This window comes from Leucoraja erinacea, chromosome 12 (genome assembly GCF_028641065.1).
Source record: "Leucoraja erinacea ecotype New England chromosome 12, Leri_hhj_1, whole genome shotgun sequence".
NCBI lineage: Eukaryota > Metazoa > Chordata > Chondrichthyes > Rajiformes > Rajidae > Leucoraja > Leucoraja erinaceus.
Window position 1 is genome coordinate 47,301,577 of NC_073388.1, and position 17,274 is coordinate 47,318,850.

A 17,274-nucleotide genomic window follows, 5' to 3' on the forward strand; every position below is an offset into this window, starting at 1 on the left:
TAGATCCGGGGCTCGCAGGTGACCTGGGAACTGCAGCTAGTCCCAGAGGGTCTTGGCCCCTATGCAAAAAAGGCTGCGGACCCCTGGACTAAACCAAACCCTTGATCCTGTCCCGCCATCCTTTTTACAAATTTAGCAACTCAAATGGTGGTGCGTCTTCATTGCCGGGAAATACGGTAACTCATTTCCTTCAAATATATGTTAGATTTTCCTCAAATATATGTTAAATTAAAAATTAAACTATGGTAGCAATGCACAGTATTCATGTCTAAAGCTCACACTTCGGCATCATTGTAGGTATGTATACACTATATTTCTTTACACTAATATAGAATGAAAAAATATCTTGGCATGTGTTCATTTGTATTTTATTCACAATATTAGGATTTCAGAGAGAGGTTGAATGAAAGCAAAAAAGTTCAACAAAATTAGAGATCACAAGAAACTAGAGAAATATGCATATGTGTGTGTTATATATTTATACACATATATATCACACATATATACGCATCATATATATCTATATATATATATATAATGAATATATATATGCGTGTGTGAGTGTGAGTATATATATATATATATATATATATAAGAAACTAGAGAAATATGTATGTGTGTTATATAATTATATACATCAATATCACATTTATATATATGTGTGTAACATATATATATAACATATATACATGTTTATAATATATAAATATATGCAAATATATTGGCTTATGGCTGATGTTCCTTATATCTTATAGGCAAAAAAATAAAGGCAAATATAATTGCCTTTATGGCTCATGTGCATCATGAGTTCATGAGTTGCTTTAAATCAAAGTTGCTTCTGATCCATGAGGAACATTGAAATATATTATCTCTATCTTGCCTCTCACACACAGAATCACACACATACCGTTCCCCCACAACACTGATTAAACCAAAGATCATAGAATGCATATGGTCCAGTTTATTGCCCCAGGTTGCTGTGTATTGAGACAATGACCGATGCCTTTGAAATGCGTCTCCCAATTGATGAGAGAGAAAGCCCAGACTTGTCCCAGTGAGGTATATTGAGACAATGACCGATGCCTTTGAAATGTCTTGTCTTGAAAGTAACAACTGATAGGATGCCTTTGATATTCGACTGCTGATTGACAAGAGACAAACTCAAGACGCATCCTGTAGTAATGTGTATTGACTGTATCTCCGACCATGACTAACATCGTTGGATGACTAACATCAGTCTGAAGAAGGGTTTCGGCATGAAACGTCACCTATTTCCTTCACTCCATAGCTGCACCCGCTGAGCTTCTCCAGCATTTTTGTGTACCTTCGATTTTCCAGCATCTGCAGTTCCTTCTTGAACACCAACATCTTTGGAATGTGCTTAAGTGACAAAAACACAGTATAAAATACCATGTTCTTTGTTCATTGAAGTGGTGGCGCGGGGGAAGTCAAGTGTCTGCGTTGCTTACTTGACTGTGTATCCCTGTCACTTCCCGGCCGATGATCAGTAGAGCTTGAGTTGGTCTACCTAACGTTTTTGTGAGTTGTCTGTTTATTAAGTAGTGAACCTTTTTCAAAGTTTAAGAACTCGAGAACATGGCTATGGGCCAAAAATGTTCAGAATACACATTCCAGACTGTTAAATGGGATCCTTGGAACTATCAATCTCCCTTTGGGGCTGTGGAGGAAATGGATAAGAGGAAACAAAATCTTACAAAATCAATTTTCAATATTGGGCAGGACCTACACATTAACAGGCCTCTGGGTAGTGTTGTAGAGCAGAGGGATCTAGCAGTACAAGTGCATGGTTTCTTGAAGGTCAAGTCGCAGGTAGATAAGGTGGTCAAAAAAGCTTTTGGCTCTTTGGCCGCCATCAGTCAGAGTATTGAGTACAGAAATTGGGAGGTCATGTTGCAGTTTATAAGACGTTAGTAAGACGGCTTTTAGAATATTGTGTTCAGTTCTGGGCACCATGTTATAGGAAATATATTGTCAAGCTTGAAAGGGTTCAGAAAAGATTTACAAGGATGTTGCCAGGACTAGAGGATGTGAGCTATAGGGAGAGGCTGGGACTCTATTCCATGGAGCGCGGGAGGATGTGGGTAGATCTTATATAGGTATACACAGGGTTCGTACACTAGGAACAGCTATAAATTCAATGACTTTTCAAGGACTTTCATGGACCAAAAATTCAATTTTCAAGAACCAAAATCCAGCAAATATTGATGGTTTATCGGAGATAAATTGCTTGGTATTGGATTATTTGATTCTGTACCAAATAAAAGTAAGAAGGTTGGCTGGTCACCATCTCAGATTTGATTGAAAATCATGTTTTGCACACCTCTGGTACAAAGAACACAGCAGAAAAATCAACTTTCAACTGAAAGTTCCTTCGAAGTTATGAACCATTAATATAGCTCGAATTGCCAAATGCCCATTGGAATTTAGAGTTGAGACCTTGTTTTCTGTTGTGTTACTTGTGTGGTCTAATGTACAGACACTGATTTTCAGGGAAATCTGAGAAGGTGATCCATTAGTCCAGGATGCACAGAACATCACTAAACTACATAATAATTACACACAAGATGGTTAACGTATCTATATTCGTACTTCAATAGAGCGCTGATTGTCCATTTTCTCATATTTTTGTTGTTCAATCTTAAACCATGATAATGGAAAACTGCTTTTCAACCAGTCCCTGCCAACCCTGCCTGCTTCAAAGTCTCCACTATTGTCCCTGTACCCAAAAAGGCAAGGATTGCTAGTCTCAATGACTACAGGCCTGTCGCAGTGAGCTCTGTAGTCATCAGGCTTGAGACGGGAAACAACTGAAAATAAGAGGAAGAGAGATGGGGTCTGGGGGGCATTGCCCCCTGGTAGGGTTCCAAGGAGCAAATTTTTGATCATTGTACCTTGAAATGACACAATTTTCTTGCATGCTTACCCTTAATTTATACTGTAATTTTTTTATCGTTGCTTAAAATAACACATTTTACTTGCTTGTCACTTCTTAATTTACATAGAAAATTTGTGATAAGCATACCTTAAAATGACACCAACTCCTTGCTTGTTTACATTCAAGCCATATTGAAAATATTTTATATTACACCTACTTGTAACATGACACATGTTCCTTGCTTGTTTACTCTCATTATGGACATGGATTCTATGCAGGCAGTTAACAACTAGTCTTGGCATCACATTCGGCATAGACATTGTGGGACGCAGGGCTTGATCTATTGCTGCTGTATTCCAATTTTATAACAAGGATAGAAACATAGAAAATAGGTGCAGGAGTAGGCCATTCGGCCCTTCGAGCCTGCACCGCCATTCAATATGATCATGGCTGATCATCCAACTCGGTATCCTGTACCTGCCTTCTCTCCATACCCCCTATTTGATCCCTTTAGCCTCAAGGACCACATCTAACTCCCTTTTAAATATAGCCAATGAACTGGCCTCAACTATCTTCTGTGGCAGAGAATTCCACAGATTCACCACTCTCTGTGTAAAAAATGTTTTTCTCATCTCGGTCCTAAAAGACTTCCCTCTTATCCTTAAACTGTGACCCCTAGTTCTGGACTTCCTCAACATCGGGAACAATCTTCCTGTATCTAGCCTGTCCAACCCCTTAAGAATTTTGTACGTTTCTATAAGATCCCTCTTCAATCTTCTAAATTCTAGCGTGTGCAAGCCGAGTCTATCCAGTCTTTCTTCATATGAAAGTGCTGCCATCCCAGGAACCAGTCTGGTGAACCTTCTCTGTACTCCCTCTATGGCAAGAATGTCTTTCCTCAGATTAGGAGACCAAAACTGTATGCAATACTCCAGGTGTGGTCTCACCAAGACCCTGTACAACTGCAGTAGAACCTCCCTGCTCGTATACTCAAATCCTTTTGCTATGAATACTAACATACCATTTGCTTTCTTCACTGCCTGCTGCACCTGCATGCCTACTTTCAATGACTGGTGTACCATGACACCCAGGTCTCATTGCATCTCCCCTTTTCCTAATCGGCCACCATTCAGATAATAGTCTACTTTCCTGTTTTTGCCTCCTGTTTAGGAGTTCTAAATTCAAAGCTTTGTGTAAACAGGAAGAAATATAAAGTCTTTCCATAGTGCTGAGCACTGTCTGTAACCAAAGATTAAAATCAGATTCATTTGAAAAGCGTCCGGGCAAAAAAAAGATAAAGGCCATATTTGTGGGCTTGGTGTGCTTTAATATAGTTTCGAGATACAGCCTGGAAACAGACCCTTCGGCCCACCGAGTCCGCACCGACCAGCGATCCCTGCACATTAACATTACATTAGGGACAACTTACACTTATATAAAGCCAATTAACCTACAAACTTGTACGTCTTTGTAGTGTGGGAGAACATATAAACTCCGTACAGACAGCACTTGTAGTCAGGAGAACCTGGGTCTCCAGCACTGTAAGGCAGCAACCCTACCACTGCGCCACCGTGCCGCCCTTCAGACAGAAAGGTCTCAACCCGAATCATCACCTATTCCTTCTCAGATGTTGGAGACCTGCCAAACTTCCTTTGTCTCTGAGGAAGTTGGTGGTTTCTTGGCATTGCTTCAATGTTGGGCTAGGACACATTGTCGGCGATATTTACGCCGGGAAGCTCTCAAACATCTGCATTTTGGCACCATTGCTGCCGATTGGGGTGTACACCGCCTCATTTTCTGAATGCATTGATTTACTCCTCCATCTTGCTGGAATTGAAGGAGTGGGTATCATCTCGATAGCACTTTACTAAAGCTCTCCATCTCCTTTGTATACTCCATCTCATTATCTTTGAGATTCTGCCCACTAGGGTCATGTTATTTCAAACCTGTAAATGGAGTTAGAGCAGAATGTGGCTGCAGTCACGACAATGTTCGGAGAATGGTAAGGGGCTGTGAACGCATCCTTGTAAATAGTCCCGCAAAGCTGGTTGGTTCAATCAGAGCAAAGAGGTATTTAAAGGCATGATGGTACAGATAGCAAATAAGGAGAAACTGCTTGCAGTAATAAAGGGATCAAGACACAATGAATGGTTACGATTTGGAATGCATTGCCAGGATAGAAGTAGCGGCATATTTAACTGTGATATTCAAAAGTAAAGAATTTACAGAGCCGAGGTGAAAGAGAGTGAGAATGTGGGACTGTCTGGAATATTATTGCATAAAGCAAGCATGGACTGAATAGTCACATTGTCTCTTCCACACTCTGATGATTAAGTGAATGAGAGCATGTAGTGACACTTAGTGGCCACATGCATTGGCTCTACACACAGCCTGATGCAGCCACTCACAAAGGTGGCCATCAGGATGAGGGCAACGTTGGGCATGCTTCATCTGCAAAAAAAGTTACGTGTCCAGAACTAAGATGCAATCCTTTGTGAGCACCATAGAAACATAGAAAATAGGTGCAAGAGGAGGCCATTCGGCTCTTCGAGCCAGTGCCACCATTCATTGTGATCATGGCTGATCATCCCCTATCAATAACCCGTGCCTGCCATGGATCTTGATCTAGCACATGATGTCTCCATCACAAAATCATCAGTAGGAAGTGGGGAGAAAGAGTGGGGAGAAAAATCTGGTGGGAAGGTAAACCAAAGTCAACTCGAGTCCTTTGCCAAACCCAACTCAGTCATTTAGTTCAGTCTGTTCTCAAAGGCAAATAGGATAACGCAAACAAAATTTGTTTCAAATATTTAATCAAATAGCATGCGAATGTTCAAGTTGTGATCACCTATTAACCAACCAATAGCAGAGGAAAAGCATAACTCCCAAATGTGAAAAATATTACCATGGTTAGGTCTACAAATAAACTGCTCGCTGACCCATCAATGACAACCGGCATGTGCTCTCCCAACCTCCTTTGCGGAAGTCAACGATCAGTTCATTGATTTTGTTGGCGCTGAACAAGAGGTTGTTGTTGCAGCGCCACTCAACCAGGTTTAGTTTAGGTTAGAGATACAGCTCAGAAACAGGCCCTTCGGCCTGACCGAGACCGCACCAACCGGCCATCCCCGCACATTCACACTATCCCACACACACTAAGGACAATTTAGATTTATAATTTACATTTACAGGTGTTTTGTCTCTCTCCTGTGCGCTAACTCATCACCTCTCTGATTCAGCCAACAGCAATGGTGTTGTCAGCAAATTTGTAGATGGCATTGGAACTGTGCTTCGCCACACAATCATGGAGAGTAGAGCAGAGGGATAAGCACACAGCCCCGAGGTGCTGAGACACAATTCAATGCAGTTTATGTATGTATTGTTACGTCTGTCTAATATTGTATGTATCAAATTAGTACCTGCACTGATGTAAAGCACTTTGGTCAACGCGAGTTGTTTTTAAATGTGCTATACAAATAAATTTATTATTAATGCTCTCAACACTCTGCAATTTTCTGCTATTCAGTCATGCATTTTTGATATTGTTGAAAGCACTGCAGAAATACACTGCAAATAAAGAAGGCTTTGGTGGCCCCTCAAGAACTCGAGCAAAATAGCCAGGTCCTTTGTCCATGGGGAGAATGTAACCCATTCAAAACAAGAAATAAAAGCAACAGGCCTAAAAAGAGGCACAACAGAAAAAAGATGAAACAGAAAGGAGAAAATAGCTGTGGTTTAATTACATTTGCCAGCATTTCATTTAGCCAGCAACGGATAAACAATTTGTTAAGTTGGTGAATGTTAAGATGGAAAGTTCTGATTAAGCATGTTTGAACTCATCTGGGCATTTACAAAACTGCAAAGCAGATCTGTCCATGAATATTACCTCAGCAAATTCCAAAAAATTGTTTTCAAAACAAAACCCTACAATATTTGTAATCATTAAAAGGTTATTTTTCTTTGCTAAACATTCTCAGAATTTGAAAAACATTTATGCCCTAACAAATACTCCACTGGCTAGATTCACATACACCATGTGTGAAGCACTACATGCTGACATGTTGTACTAATTCACTAGACGTCACACAGGACAGGTAAATTGTCCAGAGAGACATGGCTCAAGGCTCATCTAACTGCTTTAAAATGTAAAAACAAGGAATTGCCGATACTGGTATACTTCTTTAGCCTGATTGTGGAGCAGTGGAAGGCTGTAAGAATGTTGAAAGAGGTGGGGGAGGACAAAAAGGCTCTTGTCTTCACCCTCAATAACCTCTTTTTACTCCTTTCACTTTATTCAAGTTAACGGTGTAGCCATGGGCACTCGCATGAGCCCCAGCAATGCCTGCCTTTTGTGTAGGGAGGAACTGCAGATGCAGGTTTCAACCGCAATTAGACACAAAAAGCTGGAGTAAGCGGGTCAAGCAGCATCTCTGGATAAAAGGAATAGGCGACGTTTTGGGTCGAGACACTTCTTCAGACCTTTCTCCAGAGATGCTGCCTGACCCGCTGAGTTACTCCAGCTTCTTTAGTTTACAGATACAGCGCAGAAAAAGGCCCTCCTGCCCACCGATTCTGCACCGACCAGTGATCCCCACACATTAACACTATCCTACACACACAAGGGACAATTTACACTTACACCAAGCCAATTAACCTACAAACCCGAGGTGGACACAAAATGCTGGAGTAACTCAGCCCCCTCCCCGGACATCAGTCTGAAGAAGGGTCTCGACCCGAAACGTCGCCCATTCCTTCTCTCCAGAGATGCTGCCTCACCCGCTGAGTTACTCCAGCATTTTGTGTCCTCCTTCGATTTAAACCAGCATCTGCATTTCTTTCTTATACAACCTACAAACTTGGACGTCTTTGGATTGTGGGAGGAAACCCAAGACCTCGGAGAAAACCTACACGGTCACAGGGAGAACGTACAAACTTCGTACAGACAGCACCCGTAGTCCGGAAAGAACGTGGGTCTCCGGACCTGCAATCACAGTAAGGCAGCAACTTTACCCCTGCGCCACAAACACAATTTTGTGTCTATGCCTGCCTTTTGTTGGTCACGTCAAACAGTCCTTGTCCCAGGCATACACTGGCCCTATCACCCAACTCTTTCTCCGCTACATCGATCACTGCATCAGAGCCAACTCCTGCACCCGTTCAGAACTCATGGACTTCATTATCTTCACCATTAGCATAGACCCTGCCTTCAAATCCACATGGACTATCTCTGACACCTCTCGCCCATTTCTTGATCCCGCCGTCTCGATCACAGGAGACAATCAACTGACATCTACTACAAACCTACCAACTCCTACAGTTATCACAGCCTGCCTCTTGCAAAGATGCTACCCCCTACTGTGAATTCCTCTGTCTTCGTCTCATCTGCTCCCAAGATCAGTTTTCCATTCAGGGACATCCAAGGTGTCCTCACTCTTTAGCGAACATGGTTTCCCCCCTTCATATAGATGGGTCCTTCAGACATGTCTCCTCCGTGTGCCCCAGTTCTGCACTAGCTCCTCCTCCCCCCAGATGCAACAAGAATAGAGTTCTCCTGGTCCTCACCTTACACCCCACCAGCCACTGCATCCAACACATCATCTTCTGACATTTCTGTCACCTTCAATGTGACCCCACATCTTCCGCAAAACCACACCCTCCGTAGTTCCTTGATTCACTCACCCCTTCCCACACAAACCACCCCATCCCTACATAGTTTCCTCTGCAAGTGCAGGAGATGCACCTGTCCTTCAACTCCATTCAGGAACCCCGACAGTCCAGGAGAGACAGAGGTTCACTTGCACCTCCTCTAAACTCATCTACTGCATACGGTGGTCCTGATGTAGGCTTCTGTACATCGCAGGGCTCAAAATTAATGGTTGCCCGGGTGCCAATGGCCACCTACAGTCCCGCCAGGCAACCTAAAAGCCGTGCCATTTTGCCCGGCTTAGCAAACACCCGGGACACCTATTGTTCAACTCTGAGCGGGGCCCCCCCTCTATCTATCTCTCTCTCTCTCTCTCTCTGTCACTCACCGTCTCCGCCCGCCATCCGTATCCGGGCCGCCGGTTCTCCGCCCTCCGCCCGCTCCTCATCTGCTGGCAGTCGGAAGCCTTGCACATGCGCACTGCCACGGTCTGCACATCCTCCCCCTGCACATGTGCACAACCATGGCCAGCACATCATCGGCCACCCTGCACATGCGCATTGCCACGGCAACTGGTCGGCGCCAGGCACTTTCTACCTACCATTGCATTGTGGGAGATCTGGCCGCCATTGCTGTCTGGTCTCCGCCTCGCCGTGACCACTGAAAACCAACGCAGAATCATTCGCTGAAGCTGGAGTAACTTCCTGGAGTAACTCTTGCTTCTTGGTTTCCTGGTCCTCCAAAAATATTCCAAATGGAATTTAAACTGGAGTGGACCCTCCACCGCCAAACTCCAAAAAATATCAGCCGCTTGCACTTTATCTGCTTATTTATTGTGTATATATATGGTCTATGGTATATAGACATACTGAACGTTTATCTCCTGTTCTGTATTATGTTTACATATCCTGTTGTGCTGCAGCAAACAAGAATTTCATTGTCCTATCTGGGACACATGAGAATAAAACTCTCTTGAGCAAAAAAGGGTTCTTGGGGAAAAAAGAGCTACCTTAAATTTAGTTGCGTCTGGTTGGGTAACTATAGTAGGTTCCTACTATTCCATGCTTTGATTGTGCTGAGGAACGCCACGGATCAGCCAGCATCTCTGGATAGAAGAAATTGGGTGATGTTTCGGGTCGAGACCCTTCTTTAGATTTCCTCTGGTTTTAGTGTTTTTAGTTCAATTTAAAGATACAGCATGCAGACAGGCCCTTCAGCCCACCGAGTCCACGCCGACCACCGATCACCCGCACACTAGTTCTATCTCACACATTAGCGACGCAAGTCAAGAGTCAAAAGTGCCCCTCTCTGTGTCCCCCTCTGTCCCCCCCCCCCCCCCCCCCCCCAGCCCAGCTCTGTCACACTGGCGGGTGCGCTTCCCCTTGCAGCAGCCACGATCGGCCGGCCCCCCGCTGCTTTTCACCGTCCTCAGATCGCTCCGGGCCTCGCTCTGGTCCATGCCTGCTGCAGCCGAGCTCAGGCCCGGCGCCTGGTGAGGAGGCCGGCTCTACGACCTTTGTAGGTACGGCCTCTACTCCCCCCACCCGAGGTCCGCCCGAGCTGCCGAGCCTCGCTGCCCTTTCGCAGTCGTCCCCCGTCGGAGACGCCCACGCTCGCTGAGTTTGTCCGCCCTCTCCCCCTCCCCCCTCCCCATCATCTCCCACCCCTTCCCCCCTCACTCTCCACCCACTCCCCCTCCCCACCCCTCTTCCCCCTCTCCATCTCTCTCTCTCTCTCTACCCCTACCCATCTCGCCACCCCCCCCCCCTTCCTCCCCGCTCTTCCCCCCCCTCCCTCTCTAGATACACCTGCGAGTTGGGGGCTAGTGGATAGGGCGGTTATGTGGTAGAAGCATATATATATATATATATATATATATATATATATATACATACATACATTTACATATATACATATATATATACACACACACACACACACACAATACACACACACACACACACATATATATATTTATATATATATAACTATATGAGTGTGCGTGTGTGTTATATATACCGACGCGCACACACACACAATTTCCCTCCTGGGATTAATAAAGTTCTATCGTATAGTATTGTGTGTGTAGGAAGGAACTGCAGATGATGGTTTTTACTGAAGATAGACACAAAAAGCTGGAGTAACTCAACAGGTCGGACAGAATCTCTGGACAAAAGGAAAATATTACGTTTTGGGTTGGGTCTGAAAAAGGTTCCTTTGGAATGTGGAAGGAAACAAGAGCATCCGGAGAAAACCCATGCGATCAAAGAGAAAAGGAGCAAACTCCATTCAGACAGCACCCATATTCAGGATCAATTCCGGGTCTCTGGCACTTTTAGGCAGCAACTTTATGACCAATGTACTGCCCAATAGTCTTGAACTGAATTAAAACATACAGTAACTGTAAAGGGGGACATCGCATCACTTAGAGATTTAAGACTGAAAATGGATAGTTTCTTTTTTTTAAGTAACCAAAGTTATCAATGTATTATATTGTGTGTTGGAAATCAAAATATAGTGGCACAGCTGGTGGACTTGCTACCTCACACGTCAGGGATCTGTGTTCGATCCTGTCCTCGGGCACTGTCTGTGTTGAATTTGCACATTCTCCCTGTAATCGTGTGGAGCGAAGGAAATGGGTGACGTTTCTGGTCGAGGCCCTTCTTCAGACTGATGTGAGGGTGGGGGGGGGAGGCGAGAAGAAGAAAGGAAGAGGCGGAGACAGTGGGCTGAGGGAGAGCTGGGAAGGGGAGGAGAAAGCAGGGACTACCTGAAATTGAAGGTCAATGGTCATACCGCTGGGGTGGAAACTGCCCATGCGAAATATGAGGTGCTGCTCCTCCAATTTACAGTGGGCCTCACTCTGGCCATGGAGGAGGCCCAGGACAGAAAGTTCAGATTCAGAATGGGAGGGGCAGTTAAAGTGCTGAGCCACCGGGAGATCAGGTTGGTTATTGCAAACCGAGCGGATGTTGGGCGAAGCGATCGCCAAGCCTATGCTTGGTCTCACCGATGTAAAGCAGCTGACACCTAGAGCAGCGGATGCAATAGATGAGGTTGTAGGAGATGCAGGTGAACTTCTGCCGCACCTGGAAAGACTGCTTGGGTCCTTGAATGGAGTCAAAGAGGGAGGTAAAGCGACAAGTGTAGCATTTCCTGCGGTTGCAAGGGAAAGTGCCAGGAGAGGGGGTAGTTTGGGTGAGAAGGGACGAATTGACCAGGGAGTTACGGAGGGAGCGGTCTCTGCGGAAAGCCGACAGGGGAGGAGATGGAAAGATGTGGCCAGTGGTGGGATCCCGTTGGTAGACAAAAAAGCTGGAGAAAATCAGCGGGTGAGGCAGCATCTATGGTGCGAAGGAATAGGCGACGTTTCGGGTCGAGACCCTTCTTCAGACTGTTGTCGGGGGGGGGGGGTCACTCTGGCCATGGAGGAGGCCCAGGACAGAAAGGTCAGATTCGGAATGGGAGGGGGAGTTGAAGTGCTGAGCCACCGGGAGATCAGGTAAGTTACTGCGAATTGAGTGGAGATGTTGTGCGAAGCAATCGCCAAGCCTGCGCTTGATCTCACCGAGGTTGATCATACGTTGAATAATCCAACCACACCTTTGTTTGGAAGTGGAAAGAAATAATAGAAATTGCATTCATTGCTACGTGTAAAAAGAGTTGAGATTCTGTATTGTAATTTTGCTGCATGTCATTGTGGTATATATCATGTCTTGATTGGTGAATATGTTTAGTTCGTGACTTTATTTGAAGCAGAAACAATATGTGAATGCTTCATTCAGAATTATTCCAACTGGCAACTACACACTTAGTCCAAGCACATTATTGCACACGTCATGCAAGCCATCTGAAATGACCACCTAAACTGTCATTTGGCAAACTAAAAAGCTGCCTAGGTTGCCTGGCTGGAAACAGAGAAAAAAAGGTTAAGTGAGAGCCCTGACATCGGCAAACCCAACCATAAATTGGCGACATGTTTCACTGAACACTTGCGCTCGGTCTGCCAGGGCTTGCTGGATCTCCCAGTGGCGAACCAGTTCAACTCCTCTTCCCATTCGGACCATTATGTCCTGAGCCTACTCCATTGCCACAGAGGCCACACACAAATTGGAGCAACAGCACCTCATACTTCACTTGGGTGGCTTACAACCCAGATGTATGAACGTTGAATTCTCAAAATTTAGGTAACTTCTACAAATAGCCCCCTCCCCTCGCTCTTCCCCACAATCAGCCTCTCAGGGATCCTCCCTGCCTGAGGTCATCTGTTGCAGGCCCTGATTTGTCCTGGGGTTTTATGTTTCCAGTATCCCACACAATCAATCTGAAGAAGGGCCCAACACAAAATATCACCTATCCATTTTCAGAGAGATGTTGCCTGACCTGCTTAGTTATTCCAGCACTTTGTGCCCTATTCCCTAATGTTTGATGCCCTAATCACACAAAAAGACATACACAAGCAGACGGAGTAAAGCACATACTCAAAAATTAAGCAGAATGAATATACTGAAACACACAAGAAATGGCAGAAAACACAAAGTGCTGGAAGGAACCTTACGAATCTGGCTCCATCTCCGGAAAGAATGGATAGACGATGTTTCGAGTCGGGGCCCTTCTTCAGACTCCCAACTCACACTCCTCAGAACCCAGTTGCAAGTATTCACTGCAAACAAATTCCTCCATGTTCCTTGTGGTGAAGTCAACTTCAAAATTGATTAAATCTAACTAGAATTCTAAAATCTTTGCGCAATCATCCTGTGCGTCAGCGCAATAACCAAAAGTTCAACAACTGGAAACACCCATTGGAATTCAGGATTTAAACAATCAAAATATTACAATATTCTTTTTCACTAACTGACTGACGATCGATCTGTAGTTACAGCACTCAGCTGGGATGGGGTGAAAGGGGAAGCTGCGTATCACACTGGGAGAAAGAAACGACCTGGGAAGTTAACGTTAACGGTAACGATGTTGAAGTTAAACTGTTTCACAACTTGAATACACGGTACCTTCCAGCAGGCTGCCTGCAATGTGCCCCCCACACCCCACCGAGCCTCTCTTGTCCTGGCCCCGAGTATATCGCTGCTCCTCCCTTCTGAAGCTTCGGGCCGACAACCAACAAGTTCCTCGACACAGAAACTCAGGCACTGTCCATCCCTCCGCCCTCCCGCTCGCCGGCCGCTCCTGTCGGCGAGAGTCGCTACCCCGTCCCCGCCACTTACCCGCCGCAAGGTCCCTTGAGGGCCTGGGGCCATCGTGCTTTCGGGGGCTGAGAAGTTTGGCCAACTCGGAGCAGTTGCGAGGCTGGAGGTCGGGCCGAGCGGGCTGGCAGAGCAGAGCGAGGGCCAAGGCGCAGAGCGAGAACATGGCGAGGCCGGCCTGGGGCCTGGGGCCTGGGGGCCTGGGGCCGCGGGCGGGGAGAGGCACAAAGACGGCAACAACACGCGGCTCAGCCCGACTCCATCACCGGCCAAAGTACCGGCGCTACGCACAGGCCGCGGCCGCACCCATGGGCACGGAGCCACCGTGTGAGGGAGAGAGTGCGGCGGCCTGTGGGCGCCGTGGATCTGCCCGTGTGCCCGCCCGCCAGAGTCACCAGCAGCCGCCGCCCGCTCCAGCCCAGTCCAGCAAACTTTCACCGGCCTGCGCCCAGACTAACTTTGCGGCGTTGCAATTGGTCCAAGCCCACGTCCATGAGGCGGTGGCCGGGACTTGAATGGTTGAAGTGTGTGCGCGGGGGTGGGCCCGATGTTTGGTTGTGAATGGCATTCCCCACAAAGCCAGTCGCCCATTCACAGAACCCGCAACCCTCCCTCCCGCCAGCGCACCAGCCGCCACAGCGCACAGTCCCACCTTCACCCGCATTACACACATTCTTCACTAGTACGGTGTCAGGGGTTGTGGGGAAAAGGCAGTAGAATGGGGTTGAGAGGGGAAGATAGATCAGCCCTGATTGAATGGCGGAGTCGACTTAAGATAGACTCTATGGGACTGTTCCCAGAATTTATGAATGAAAACACAGACGATCAAGCATTCCCGTCGCAAAACACCACCTGCCAACCTCATGATACAAACTCCCCTTCTTAAGAATTAGGTAGTCGAAGACCAATCAGCCCCTCCTCTATTTAACGATCATTCTACCTCAACACTGTCTTCTTCCACTTTCTCCAATTCTATCTATCTATACAATCTATCTATCTATCTATCCATCTATCTATTGCATCCACTGCTCTAGATGTCAGCAGATCTATATCGGTGAGACCAAGCGGAGGTTGGGCGATCGTTTTGCCGAACACCTCCGCTCGGTCCGCAATAACCAAGCTGACCTCCCGGTGGCTCAGCACTTCAACTCCCCCTCCCACTCCGTCTCCGACCTCTCTGTCCTGGGTCTCCTCCATGGCCACAGCAAGCAGCACCGGAAATTGGAGGAACAGCACCTCATATTCCGTTTGGGGAGTCTGCATCCCGGGGGCATGAACATCGAATTCTCCCAATTTTGTTAGTCCTTGCTGTCTCCTCCCCTTCCTCAGTCCCCCTGCTGTCTCCTCCCATCCCCCAGCCTTCGGGCTCCTCCTCCTTTTTCCTTTCTTGTCCCCGTCCCCCCGCCCCCGATCAGTCTGAAGAAGGGTTTCGGCCCGAAACGTTGCCTATTTCCTTCGCTCCATAGATGCTGCCGCACCTGCTGAGTTTCTCCAGCTTTTTTGTGTACTATCCATCTATCCATCTATGTATCTATCTATCTATCTATCTATCTATCTATCTATCTATCTATCTATCTATCTATCTATCTATCTTTCTTATCTATCTATCTATCTATCTATCTATTGTATCTATTGTATCTATTGTATCTATCTATGCATGTGATTTCATGTGATCGTGAAATTATGCCAAAACGACACGATAACGCAAACATTTTTTGCACCACCTTACTCACCATTGTCCTGTGGTAGTCTGTGTCAAATTTCATTCGGATTGATGTTATATTTTACAAGTGATACATAATTTTTTACTTTAGAAATTCAAGTTGAAGAAAAATTTAGCAGCTAAAATCCTTGCTGGCCCAGCTTGCAACAAAGTTACAATCAAGGAACATTCAGACCTTCCAGCAAGTTTTTAGCTGAACAGGAGGGGAGGGGGAAGGAAGCAATTGCATGTTTTTTTAATGTCCTCAAAGCAAGAGGAGGGGCAGTGCTGGGGGATATGCCCTTGCACAGATGGGCACATTTTAAAATGGGTCAGTGCTGAAATATGGGGCAACGGGTGAGTGATGGAATATTGCATTGGGGAACGGGTTGTGTTGGGGGACCAGGCCTCCCGTGTGACAGGGACCCATCAGGTCCCAGTTGGACTAGTATATCTTCTATCTTCTTCTATCTATCTTCTATCAATCTATACTATTACTAAAACTCTCATCCTGACCACTTCCTGTTTGCTTTTTTTTAAATTTGCGCATTAACAGTACCATATATCGCAAGGACTTTTTTCACCATCTTACTCACTGTTCTCCTCTGCTCCAAACGCACCAAGTTTTGTTCCAATCGGTGGAATATTACAAAAGTTATGAAGGTATAAAAAATCGTGAGATGAGCAGATTGGTCGGGAAAGCCGCTGTGTGGAGTCGGGTAAGCCCCTCCCCCCACACCACCCTCCCCCACACTACCTCCACCCCCTCTCCCACACCACGGTGGAATATTGCATTGGGGAATGGGTTACAATAGACAATAGGTGCAGGAGTAGGCCATTTGGCCCTTCGAGCCAGCACCACCATTCAATGTGGCTACGGCTGATCATCCCCAATCAGTACCCCTTTCCACAGACACAGACTCATAACTCTCTGTGAGAAAAGGTGTATCCTCGTCTCCGTTCTAAATGGCTTATCCCTTATTCTTAAACTGTGGCCCATAGTTCTGGACTCCCCAACATCGGGAACATGTTTCCCGCCTCTAGCGTGTCCAAACCCTTAACAATCTTATATGGTTCAATAAGATCCCATCTCATCCTTCTAAACTCCAGAGTGTGCAAGCCCAGCCGTTCCATTCTCTCAGCGTATGATAGTCCCGCCATCCCGGGAATTAACCTTGCACTCCCTCAATAGCAAGAACGTCCTTCCTCAAATTAGGGGACCAAAACTGCACAATACTCCAGGTATGGTCTCACTAGGGCTCTGTACAACTGCAGAAGGACCTCTTTGCTCCTATACTCGACTACTCTTGTTATAAAGGTCAACATGCCATTCGCTTTCTTCACTGCCTGCTGTACCTGCATGCTTACTTTCATAGACTGATGAACAAGGACCCCCAGATCCCGTTGTACTTACCCTTTTCCCAACTTGACGCCATTTAAATAGTAATCTGCCTTCCTTTTTTTGACACCAAAGTGGATAACCTCACATTTATCCACATTAAACTTCATCTGCCACGCATCTGCCCCCTCCCCCAACCTGTCCAAGTCACCCTGCATTCTCATAGCATCCTTCCTCCTCACAGTTCACACTGCCACCCAACTTTGTGTCATCTGCAAATTTGCTAATGTTACTTTGAATCCCTTCATCCAAATCATTGATGTATATTGATGTCCCAGCACCGAGCCTCGTGGTACCCCACTAGTCACTGCCTGCCATTCAGAAATGGACCCGTTAATCCATACTCTTTGTTTCCTGTCTGCCAACCAATTTTCTATCCATGTCAGCACTCTACCCCTAATACCATGAGCCCTATTTTTGCCCACTAATCTC

The 17,274-nt window shown here is 46.0% G+C and overlaps 1 protein-coding gene across 1 annotated transcript in view; it reads right to left on the minus strand.

Annotated features, from left to right (window-relative positions):
* gpc4 (glypican 4) overlaps positions 1-14,176 on the minus strand; it is a 71,197-nt gene extending 57,021 nt beyond the window's left edge. The window contains exon 1 of the mRNA XM_055644088.1: positions 13,763-14,176. Within this exon, the coding sequence (XP_055500063.1) occupies positions 13,763-13,907 (145 nt within the window). The 5' untranslated portion in view covers positions 13,908-14,176. The remainder of the gene's footprint in view (positions 1-13,762) is intronic.
* Positions 14,177-17,274: the final 3,098 nt, after the last annotated feature.